Source organism: Erpetoichthys calabaricus, chromosome 4, assembly GCF_900747795.2.
Source record: "Erpetoichthys calabaricus chromosome 4, fErpCal1.3, whole genome shotgun sequence".
In the NCBI taxonomy this organism is placed as follows: domain Eukaryota; kingdom Metazoa; phylum Chordata; class Cladistia; order Polypteriformes; family Polypteridae; genus Erpetoichthys; species Erpetoichthys calabaricus.
This window is the reverse complement of record NC_041397.2, coordinates 299,104,366-299,117,115: the sequence shown is the minus strand read 5'-3', so window position 1 is coordinate 299,117,115 and position 12,750 is coordinate 299,104,366. Positions and strand designations below refer to the sequence as shown.

The window sequence follows — 12,750 nt, the reverse complement described above, 5'->3', positions numbered from 1 at the left end:
TACACACCCAGATAACTTAGTAACAAAAAGTCTATTTTACCATACTCTTATTCTTCATGTATCTTTCAGATTTAGCTATTATCCTTGAAATTTCTGTATATGTGACAACTTTCCAGTCTCATTATTTACATGACATCTGCTGATTTCTTAATTATGTACTGGTACATTTGGTGTATTACAATACATCAACATTCCTCTTAGTACATTTAGTTAACCATTTCAGTAGCTCTCTTCATGACACTTAAAACAAATGCTTTTATATTTCAATTTGCACAGCACACCAAAATACTTAGCTACTGTTACCTCCAGGTTATTCTCTCACAATACGCACTCAAGAGAGAAAATATTTCACATTACTAAAATGCAATATTACATACCAAACGTTCCAATGTTTTCTTTCTAAAATCTTTCTGAACAGTGCTTCTCAACCTTTTTGTGGTCGTGACCCATTTTTCTTTCTTTCCATATAAGTGTCCATGACACACCGATGGTGGGGTCCCCCTCTTTAAGTCAAATACGATCAAGGGGATCAAGAGGGATTATCAGAGGAGTGATTGGCAGCAACACACTCGCGATCCACTATCATTATAAACAATAGCACGACCCACTTATGACCCAGTGTTAAGAAACACTGTATTTGAGTATATTGTCTGTAGCCACTTTTTCTGCTTCATCAAAGCTGTGCCAAAGTCCTGGACCTGTAGTTAGCCCACTGCAGGGTACACTCATGCACACACCCACACAGAGCCAGCTCTACCATCTTTTTTGCTCTAGGCGAAGTTGTAAATAGCACACCATTACCCACTTTGCTTTTAGTGGAATCATCACTACCAAACCTGTGGGTAGAAGGCTGGAGCTGGGACTTTGGACAGCAAAGTATGGAATGTTTGGATACAAAACAGTGAATCTACAATTTGAGAATGTTATTTCTCAACTGGGGTGTAGTTGATTACTTATACCAAAAGTCTACTTACAAGACTTTCTTAGAAAAATACACTGTGTGATGTTGCATATTTACTCTCACTCTCTTTACTCTTAGTTTCTCAAATCACATGGCCACTGTCTTTACTCATGTGAATATTCACTAATAACTTTCATTTTAGATTGGACTGCAAAAAAAACACCCCACCTGCGTGCATTACTTTCATGGTGTAAGATTAGGGGGTTTAAGCATTTGTCTCTCAGGGCCCTACTATTTCATTCTCACTGTGTCTTCAACTGTGTGTGTGTGTGTGTTTGCTTTGATCAACCCGATCACAAGTGAATTTACACCTGACTACTACAATTTCTCTCATATGGCAATGCTTCCTGTAATTAGATCGGTCTCATGTTGGGTCACATTCAGGCCTCATGTGAACATTTCAATTCAATTCAATTCAATTCAATTCAATTCAATTCTTTACTGTCATGTGTACAAGTACAAGTACCATGTACAATGAAATGCTTGCTTGCATGTGCCCCCGCAGACAGTGAACATAGACAAAAAAAAAAAACCCCACACACAATAAATAAATGAATATAAAAAAGTAAATAAATAAAACCAGAATCCTAGGAATAAACAGAGACAGTGGCAGAAGTATATGTGCAGGTAGCAGTGGACGTGACACAAGGTTACTGATTGTTCATGAGTCTGATTGCAGTTGGGTAGAAACTGTTCCTGAACCTGGAGGTGCAGATCCGAATGGACTTTAATCGCTTCCCAGATGGGAGGAGGGTGAAAAGTGACAGTGCAGGGTGGCTGGGGTCCCGCCTGATACGGATCACTTTCCTGAGACAGCGTGTAGTGTGGATGTCCTGGATTGCAGGGAGCTGTGTGCTCGTGATCTGCTGTGCTGTATTCACCACACGCTGTAGAGCTCTGCAGTCCTGAACTGAGCAGTTGTTGTACCAGGATGTGATGCATCCTGTCAGGATGTATTCCACAGTACACCTGTAGAATCTGCACAAGGTTGTGGGGGACATTACTCAGGGGGCTTTACTCAGTCTCCTGAGGAAGTAGAGGTATTGTTGGGCTTTCTTGACTACTGCCACAGTGTGACTTGACCATTTAAGGTCATCAGTGAGGGTGACTCAGAGGAACCTAAAGCTGCTGATCTGCTCCACAGCCTCACCTCCGATGTAGATGGGGCTGTGCTCTGTTGCCTGTTTGCGGAAATCCATAATCATCTCCTTAGTTTTACTAATGTTGAGGGTGAGGTTGTTGTCCTGATACCATTCTGCCAGGAGTCTGACCTCCTCCCTGTAGGCCGTCTCATCGTCCTCGCTGATCAGACCTATTACAGTGGTATCGTCAGCAAACTTGTGGATGGTGTTAGAGCTGTACTTAGCTATGCAGTCATGGGTGTAGAGAGAGTAAAGCAGGGGGCTCAGCACGCTGCCCTGCAGGGTACCAGTGTTGATGGTGATGATGGAGGAGGTTTTCCCACCAATACGCGCTTGCTGAGGTCTGCCGGTGAGGAAGTCCAGTACCCAGTTGCACAGTGAAGATCATGGACCCCAGATCCTGGAGTTTAGCGATGAGCTGGGTTGGAATGACGGTATTAAATGCAGAGCTGTAGTCTACAAACAGCAGCCTGGCATAACAGTTCTTGTTCTCCAGATGAGACAGGGTGGTGTGAAGTGTTATGGAGATGGCATCCTCAGTGGACCTGTTGCAACGGTAGGCAAACTGGAGGGGGTCCAGACTGTCAGGGAACATGCCTGGTTCTGTACTGAGACCACCCTTTCCAAAGACTCAAGAGTACAGTTGTTTTGCTCTGCCCCAGAGTGTCATTGGTGTGTTCACACCTACCTAAACAAACTGAACTTTTGAGGAAAGATTAGAAAAAAATATATAAATCAAATGAATCAACTGTAATAACTCCCTGAAATTCACTTTGTTGGCCATTTTGCAATTGTAAAACATGAAATTCACTGAACAGTTTTTTTTTGGGAGGGTTTTAAAGTTGTTTTTTTTTGGTGGAAAAGAAAGAATACTGCATCCTAAAACATTGATCACATTTTCTTGTTTACCTGTGTTCTTTTTCTCAGATGTGTAAATCCCACACCACACTGGTAAAACTGATTCTGTTTATACCTCTCATTCACTTTGCCACAGAGGGGTGTAGTGCGTTTTTTATAACTGTGACATGTTGCATATTTTCTATATAAAGACAACCCCAAATGCACTATCGACCAGTCGCTCTCACCCCTGTCATCGCAAAGTGCTTTGAACGACTGGTAATCACCCACGTCAAAGCCTCCACCCCAGCTGATCTAGACCAACACCAATTTACCTGTCGGTCAAACAGATCAACTGAGGACGCCATCTGTGTGGCTGTACATGCTGCCCTCTCACACCTGGAAAAGCCCAACACCTATGTTAGGGTTCTCTTCATTGAATACAGCTCTGCATTTAATACCATCATACCTATCCAGCTGATCCAAAAACTCTATGCACTAGGACTTGCTCCGTCCATATGCAACTGGTTACTAGATTTTCTCACCAACCGCACCCAGTCTGTCAGGATGGGCAAACACACATCCTCCACCCTAACCCTGAGCACTGGTGTGCCGCAAGGATGTGTACTAAGTCCCCTTCTCTATGCACTCTTCACCCATGACTGTCAACCCATCCACCAATCAAACATTATTGTTAAATTTGCGGATGATACGACTGTCATTGGGCTTGTAACAGACAACAGTGAAGCTGCATATAGGGAAGAGGTTCAGAATCTGACAGCATGGTGCAACACCAACAACCTGGTCTTAAATACCAAAAACCAAAGAAGTTATTCTGGACTTTAGGACCACTAAAAAGACCAACCACAGTCCAATAACAATCAATGCAGATGCTGTGGAGAGAGTTTCCAGCTTTAAGTTTCTAGAAGTCACCATCTCAGAGGACCTGTCCTGGGCTGACAACAACTTGGCTATAATAGGCAAAGCACAACAACGCCTCTATTTTCTCAGGAAGCTAAGGAGAGCTGACCTCCCCCAGAAGCTGCTGGTTAATTTCTATAGATGCACTATAGAGAGCATCTTAACTAACTGCATGATGGCCTGCAGGTACAACAGCTGCACCAAGGCTGCTAAAGAAACCCTGCAGCAGGTCGTAAAAACAGCAGAGGCCATTACTGGGACTGAACTGCCATCACTTGAACTCTCGTATAAGACTCGCTGTGTGAGAAGTGCCAAAAACATTCTCAAGGACAAAATTCACCCTGGAAAATCTTTGTTTGAGCTCCTCCTGTCAGGAAGACGCTTTAGGTCAATCCGTGTACTCACAAACAGACTAAAAAATAGCTTTTTCTCATCTGCCATAAACTTTCTGAACTCTGAATCTCCTCAGTCTGAGACCATTTTAATTGAACATGTGCAATAAGCTATATTGGTAATGTGCAATATACTAATGTAATACAATATACTGTAGAATATGTAATGTACTATTCATTAACAGGTGCAATAACAATTTATGCAGCTGTACTTTGAGCAATAATAATAATTTGCTCTGGTTGCTTGATCACTTAACATTGTATATGACATATTTGGAATTATTTGACTTTTCTTTAAATGCACCCCGGGGATGTCACAAAAAGAAATTTTGTTGTGTTACACAATGACAATAAAGTGCTTGAACTTGAACTTCTCTACACAAGAAAACTCAACCCTGGGAAGCCCACCCCAGTTACCTAGCAACCTCCTTATCTTAGTTGAGGATATGCACACTTCGGTTGATGTTTTTTTTTATTTTTTCCCCTTTTTTTCACTAAACAAATTTATTTAAATGCTATAATTTTAATACTTCCAGACAGAAACAAAACATTTTTCTTCCTGTGTAAACTGCACAAATTTCATTGGAAGCGAAACATAATTTATTTAGCAAATTTTTTGCAAAGTAAATCTTTGAATTTTCTGCAAATTCAATTTTACATGAATCATTTCACTCATCACTAATCTCAATCATGTCTTCAACAGGTCAACATTCTTCGTTCATCATTCGCCCTGTGGTGCTCATTTTGGCCCTGAGCAACATTGTCCTATTGATCTTATTTTTAATATGTGCAATCCAGAGGAACAGCCAATGCCGCCAATATGCAGGTGAGAAAGAAAGAAAGAAAGAAAGAAAGAAAGAAAGAAAGAAAGAAAGAAAGAAAGAAAGAATTTCCATAATGTTATATTTTTCTTTTTATTTCCCACAGTGTTTGATTATAGCAAATGCTAAAGTAATGGTAATTTAAACACAGTTTTACATTGTTGTTTACGCACAAATCAAACAATCCAAAGTCATTATTTCTTCGTGTAATTCCTTGTTTGCCCATTTTTAATCCACTGGCCTGAAATGGGGAGACAACTATGCAGCCAGAAGCTTGACTGGTCTCCATTAACTCAACTGGCTAAGATGGATGTACTCTGCCCTCTGAATCCATCAGCCAGCAGTGAGGATGCTTAACTGAGTGGTCTGCCACCTGAGCTAACTTCTTGCTAGTGACACCATTTATAATGACACACTGGCAAACATTTTTAGTTCTTTTTTAATCATCCATCCATCCATTTTCCAACCCGCTGAATCCGAACACAGGGTCACGTGGGTCTGCTGGAGCCAATCCCAGCCAACACAGGGCACAAGGCAGGAAACAATCCTGGGCAGGGTGATAACCCACCACAGGACTCTTTTTTAATCACTCCCATCCTTTTCATTTCACAATGTGCAAGCAGCGGTAAAAAGGTTTGCCTAGTTCCTACTCCTAATGGATCGAGCAAACCCCAGATGTAATGCCAGACTGCATCAGGGAAAATTCTTCACTGCCGTATTCACTCACACAGAATCAAAACCAGTCAAAACCTTTAGAATATTGGAGGAAAATGGAGCATCTGGAGCAAATCCACAGGATCACAGAACTTTGAACAGGTAGTGATTTTTCCAAAGTTCAAGCTCAGACTAAAAGCTGTGAGGCAGTACAAACAAGTGTGCCATCTTTGCAACCTGTTAAACTCTTCTTTAATCTGATGACTTTATCCACAGGTAATGCTGATGGAACAACTGCAACAGTCCAACAGAACTCAATCACGCGTCAAGAAAGCACTGAGGTATTCATTTCAAATAAAATTTAAAATAATAATAACATGAATGGAAAAATTTGTTTGGCTCAGACTACTTTAAATGAAACTGTTCAAACTAAACATAAGTTTATTTCAACTCTAACTTCTCTATATATATAAAAAATCCTGTCTCTCTGTATATCTCCCCGCTTTTCACGAGAGAACTACTTAATGGATTTAGATCAGGTTTTTTTCTATAGTTTGTTTGAACATTTCATCGAGCTAAGAATCATAGTTCACTTGCAGGAACGATATATTTGTGCAAATCTGAGAGAGACAGAGGCTGCGGGAGTCGGATGGAGCAATCCTCACTCACATGCCAGCCTCCGTTCGAATTGGTCTACCTGTCGCCTTATTTTGGAGCGGGCCTTGCCTCCGCTTAGCTAGCGTGTTATAATAAGTTTGCTATAATATTAAGTTTAATGTCACTGTCTCTGTGCAGTAGGGTGTTTCATTTTTCCAAAGATGTGATTTTCATATGACTTTGCTTACGCCCCGAGTCTCAGTGATGTAAAAGATATATAGGTTAGGTTAGGTTAGGTTAGGTTTCTTTATTTAGTCATGTTTACACAGGAAAACATGAAATTTGCCTTCTCAGTTGCATCTAATAACAAGTAACAGACAGAATGAAATAAAACAGACAAATAGAAATAAGAAAGGTTAAGGTAAGGCAGTTAGATAAAACATATTTATACAAAAAAAAAAAAAGGTAACAGGATATATATCAAAACCTTAAACATTATCTCTGATATTTCTTATTGAAAAGTCGTATGGCACTAGGAAGAAAGGAGTTTCTGGACCGATTTGTGTGGGTTTTCAAAGCAACTATCCTTCCTGATTTACTGAAGTTTAGTTCTACATGTAATGGATGTCTGTCATCAGTTGAGATGATTTCCAGTTTCTTTAGCATTGCCCTCTGACACACACTAGACAAATCATCTACATCAGTCCCCATAACTTTAGCTGCATACTTCGTAATCTGCTGGAGCTTTTTTGAGTTTTGGTTTGTCAGACTATTAAACCAGGCAATGAAACTGAAAGTGATCACAGACTGGATCATACTACGATAGAAGGACAACATGAGGTCCTTGTCTACTTTAAATAGTTTGAGTTTATGGAGGAGAAATAAGCGCTGGTTGCACTTAGAAAATATATGCCAAATTTCAAGAAGATTGGATAATATTTAGGGGTTGCACACATTGATCACTTTTATTACAACTCTCACTCCTGTACCTAGGAGGTTGGTCTAAAAACAACTTCAGTTTCAGGATCCCAGGGGTCTGCATCAAGCAAGGTGGATGGCAAAGGCAATATATGCACTTAAAATTGTCCTCTTCACTAAACAGTTGAATTTTCCTCAACGAGAATTGAAAGGAATGAAACGGGTTGCACATTTTGTCAGCCTCATATATGTTCAATTTGGCACGAGGCAATTGTAAGTCGATGGGCTCCAAAGAATGATTTGGATATGCTACAACTTCTGAGCACTTACCCAGATGTAGACATCAAAAAAAGTGCTCTGACAGTTGCTAAGAGACACCTTTGGTATCTGTCAGAAACAAACGTAGGATTGGCTTTTTTGGACGAACGTATTACTCAGGCTGAAAAGGAAAATATGACTAAAAATTTAGAAACCAAACCTGCAAAGAAAAAGGAAATTAAACTATTAGAGGAGAGGATAAAAACCTAGTTTTTGAAGGAAAAGACCCATGCCATTTCGTTACTAATAAAACAAAGACGTTCTTTGAATTGTTTGGGATATACGACGTGACAGAATACTACAGTGATTCTCTAAGAAGCCATGTGAATGCTCTTAAGGTGGTCAATGATACCGCAGAAAGAGGAATTGCTCTGATAAAAAAGTTTAACGAATCGGTCAGGGACGAACAACAAAAACAATTCTTGTTGAGGGTAGTCAAGCATCACAGAAAAGTCATCACCAAGCGAACAAAAGAAGGGATTGCATCGTTCAAAGTTGATTAATATAACACACTAGCAAAATACCCGCGCTTCGCAACGGTGAAGTACTGCTTTAAAATTTTAAATAATAAACTGAGAGAAAATGTACCATTAATTATTTGTTAAGGATCTCTTTGTATACCACGTTGTCAGTTCGCCCCTCTGGTTGTAATATGACCAAGCTGTGCGCTGAGCTTACTCTTGAGCATGCAACGTATAGTTGGCCATGTGAAAAGCAGTCCTGCCTCAAATCAATGCCAACCTTTTGTAGGGTCTGTACCTGAGACTTGTTAATTGTCATTGCGAAGCAGAGCCTTACTGGAAATTGGAGGCGTTTGAATTGAAATGGGAGATCAGAGGGTATAACGGGGATGCAAGGAATAAAAACTCTCTCCCCTGAGCCACCACCAGTAAAAATAGTTGCCTCAGTCTGGTTAAATGGAAAAGAAAGAAAAGAGAAAGCGCACGTTTCTAATATGCTTAATTTCACAATGCTTGTGGGTATACAATATTTTTTGTTGTTCCATTGTCTGTGCAGAATGTTAGACTGAATAATATTGTTAAGTTCGTAGACGTCTTTGTTTTTGGCTGCAAGAATAGCTCGTTCACTCAGCCAATCGTGATTCTTATAATTGGTTTGAATATTGGGAAATACTTTTTCAACCAATTCTTCTTTTGACGTCACTGAATTGCAGAAGTTATGAGGCAATGAAATTCGTCCTGAGGTCAGATCAACCGGCACCTTTCCGTTCCCAATTTCCAGATTTCTCCAACCCCGTTATTGACAGTTTGCATTATTTGATTGTAAATGCCTTTTTGCTGAAGCGTTAGCTTAGGAATATTTGATTGCACATACGACAAAAGATCACCCGTGTTGTAATTTTGTTCACGACGCAATTCTACATCGAACGAAGCAGCAGCAGATCGATTCGGTGATGGCATTCCCAATTGATTGAGAACTTTGTTCGCGATTTCTAAGCACAAATCTTCAATCATTATCAACGCTTAGTTGTAGATGTCTGCTGTGACATCCATGTTTATATTTGAATTTTACTTGCGTATTCGACGGAAAATATCTTCAGCCATGTGCGATTTATATTTCTCCCATAACTATGATTGCAAACAATGCACGAATTTGATTTGGATGTGACGTGTTGCACGCGTCATTAATGTATACATCTCAGCATCGGTCGTTCTCCAATAAATTCAGAGCTTGACATGTACTTCGGAAAGGGGCATGTGTAACGCCGTTGACAATTCTCAATTGCTGGAAAGACGTTGGACCGGGCACATTTACCAACAGCATGTGAACAAAGAAGCATTCATCTTGATTGGGATGCACGGTGTACAGTCTGCCTATCGTAGTTTCTTTGAATATGCCAGGTTGTCCGTTGACTCGCTCTCCTCGTTTGCGTTGTTCAAATGATTTTCTACTCGCATTCCATGTGTAATACGTAGGCACTTCCGAATACAGCAGTGTTTTTGCAAACGCGTCATTTTGACATAACGTAAAGAAAGCAGTTAACTTGTAGCCGGTGGATTCAGGGCTATTTGTTGCACATCTGCAGCTGTGAAATAAATGCGTTGTCCATTTTCTAGATGTACTGCTAAGTGAACAACATCTGGACTTCGTTCATGTATGGGAAATGAAAGAATTCGCCATACAGCTTCATTGCTGCTTATGTATCTTCCAGCCTAATACTGTGCGATTTCATTGATATGTATGACCGCATTCCTATCATTTCTTTCTGGTTGCACGCCAAAAACTGCCATGTCGCTGCTTTTATTCACGTACTTACAAATGTATTTGATCGAAACATTGAAATAGAATCGTAAAATATTTAGTATGGCGTGTGTTGCCTTTACGTCCAACAGATGGCGCTGTGTTTTTTAAAAAAAAGCATGTTTTTACCTGTCACAGGTGTGACATCTATATAATATGTATATAAAAACACGCGCGTATTCGAATGCAACGTTGTGTCAAAATTTCAAAGCAATCGGTGAAGAACTTTCGGAGATTTAAGGTTTTGAACAAACGAATATCATGGTGGATTTTACTATTTTGTGTAGGGCAGGGTCAGTCTGTGGATCAGGAATTTCCACACGGATGACTTGATCGATGAGAGCTGGTTTAATCCTATCCTTTAGCCACAATAGAATGTGTGCATGGGGAATACCTCGCTTTTGCCACTCTATGGTGTACATGTAGCAATTTGTACAGCCGAAAATGTTACTCTTCGTGAGCAAGTCTATCATTTTGCGAATCTTGAGATGAAATACATGACTGATAAGGTTGTGGCGATCGTGAGGTTTTTGTCGTGGAAGGAGAATTTCAGTGATGTCAGGCCATTTAGGATTGCAAGTAAATGTGATGAATAAGTCAGGGCGGCCATAATGACGTACGTATGTCATTGCGTCATGTGTACGCTTGTGCATATAGCGAGGTCCTCCAGTGAAGGAAGATGGTAATATCACAGCTTGACCAAGTTCTATTAAATCAGTGTCGTTTTTGTCAATAGCATCTTTTAAGTGAACGTAATTAGGTCAGGAAGCTTACGTAAAAGAGACTTTACCACCGTTACAGCACAAACCAGGAGACTCGCATTTCCACTTCTGAGCTTGACAATAGTCACAGTGAACATCCATGGATCCAATGTGTACTGTTTTGTCAGACTCATAATGTATGTTTGGGTCGTACGCAAATCCACAATTGGCTTTTTTGAGCCAAACCTGTTGTTTTCGTATGAGCCGCTTTTCATTATTGGGATCGTATCTACAAACAGAAGTTCTATTAACTTGTGGATTTGCCTCCGTTTATTTAGCGACAGCGTCCCTATGAACTTGTGGATTCGCTTGCGAGTATTTAGCGACAGCGTCCCTATTAACTTGTGGATGTGCTTGTGAGTATTTAGTGACAGCGTCCCTATTAACTTGTGGATGTGCTTGCGAGTATTTAGCGACAGCGTCCCTATTAACTTGTGGATGTGCTTGCGAGTATTTAGCCACAGCGTCCCTATGAACTTGTGGATTTGCTTATGAATATAGCGACAGCGTCCCTATTAACTTGTGGATGTGCTTGAGAGTATTTAGCCACAGCGTCCCTATGAACTTGTGGATTTGCTTATGAATATGCTAAGCACAGTCCTTCACCCGCGAATATTTACCTTGTATGGGCAGGCACTCAATCACGTGGGAGGCGTGATGATGCAAGACGCAAGATGCAACCGCCTCACACGGCAACCGAGCTGCCCGCTATGGCCGTATATAGTATACGAAAGTAGGTTCCAGTTATGATCGTTACGCTTTGAATTTCGAAATGAAACCTGCCTAACTTTTGTAAGTAAGCTGTAAGGAATGAGCCTGCCAAATTTCAGCCTTCCACCTACACGGGAAGTTGGAGAATTAGTGATGAGTGAGTGAGTGAGTCAGTGAGGGCTTTGCCTTTTATTAGTATAGATGTTTTGCATTCTACCTATTAATCTTAGTGTCTAGTTTTAATATTATTTTAAGTTTGTGATTTCTAGTTTTCCCAATAAGAATAATTAACATTGAAAACTGATCAAAGTGTGCAACCTCTAAATATTATCCAATCTTCTTGAAATTTGGCTTATTTATCTTTTTTATCACTGAGACTCGGGGCGTAAGCAAAGCCTGCAAAAATTTTACATTTTATTTTTTGCCTTAGAAAATGAAACACCCTACTGTGCAGACATTTTAAATCTGTTTTTTTCTTTTCTTTGTACATGCATAGCTGAGCCAGATTTAGTACAAAGGGGCTCAGCATTTAGAATTGCCGGGCCAAGCATAGGACATGATAGACAAAGACAGCTGGAGGAATGTATAGTCATCCTAAATACTGATGTACACTATTTTATCCTCTGTTGAAAGTCAGCACAAAATCTTCTTCCCTTGTTTGGAACCTAAGTAAGGGCCTACACGTGGGGAAACCAGTATAAAAGACTGGGACAGCAGCCAAACACTTTGAAGCCGATGGACGGATGGGTGATATCGCCATCCGTCCTGAAAAGCATTCCAGTGCAGTGACGAAAGATGGCAGACTGTATAGATCAAGATCCCACCTTGGTATTGTCTTTGCTATAGGCTTCCCATCTGTAATGCCGCATAAATCATCAGTAAAGAAAGCTGTTATTTTCTCTTATGTGATTTTCTACCGCCGTATCACTATGGGAGAGGTATCGCCTTTTAATACTGTATATCTATATAGTTTTTGGTTACTTAAAAACCCGCAATTACAAAAGAACTTATTCCAACTAGGGAGGTATCGCCCCCTAAAAGGAAACATAGCAATACTTGTTTGTTTATTGATTTTTAAAGTTTGTCCTGTTTCACTACTATGCGGGCAGAGCCATGGGGGACAGCTAGTTAGAAGATATAGATGGCTTTCTTTTTGTATGATCTTGTTTGCAATTATTTTTGGTAGGGTGACACAGTGGCACAGCATTAAGTGCTTCTGTCTCATCGATTAAGCCTCCTGAATTTGAATTTTGCGGCTGGTTGTGTTGAGTCTGAACATTCTCTCTATGCCTATATGAGTTTCCTCCGTCATCCTCAAAGAAGAGCTGGTTAATTTAATTAACAATTCTAAATTGGTCATATCTGTGTATTAGAACATTAGAGAAGTTCTGATAGACCCAACAACCTCATCCATCCTATTCATGGAGATTGTTGTTGCGGAGCCATTGTTATATA

General features: G+C 40.2%; 1 protein-coding gene across 1 annotated transcript in view; it reads left to right on the top strand.

Annotated features, from left to right (window-relative positions):
* Positions 1 to 5,146, top strand: part of LOC114651266 (uncharacterized) — a gene marked incomplete at its 3' end in the record, with an annotated part of 31,179 nt that extends 26,033 nt beyond the window's left edge. Inside the window, exon 5 of the mRNA XM_051926676.1 lies at positions 5,085 to 5,146. Within this exon, the coding sequence (XP_051782636.1) occupies positions 5,085 to 5,146 (62 nt within the window). The remainder of the gene's footprint in view (positions 1 to 5,084) is intronic.
* Between the last annotated feature and the right edge of the window lie 7,604 nt (positions 5,147 to 12,750).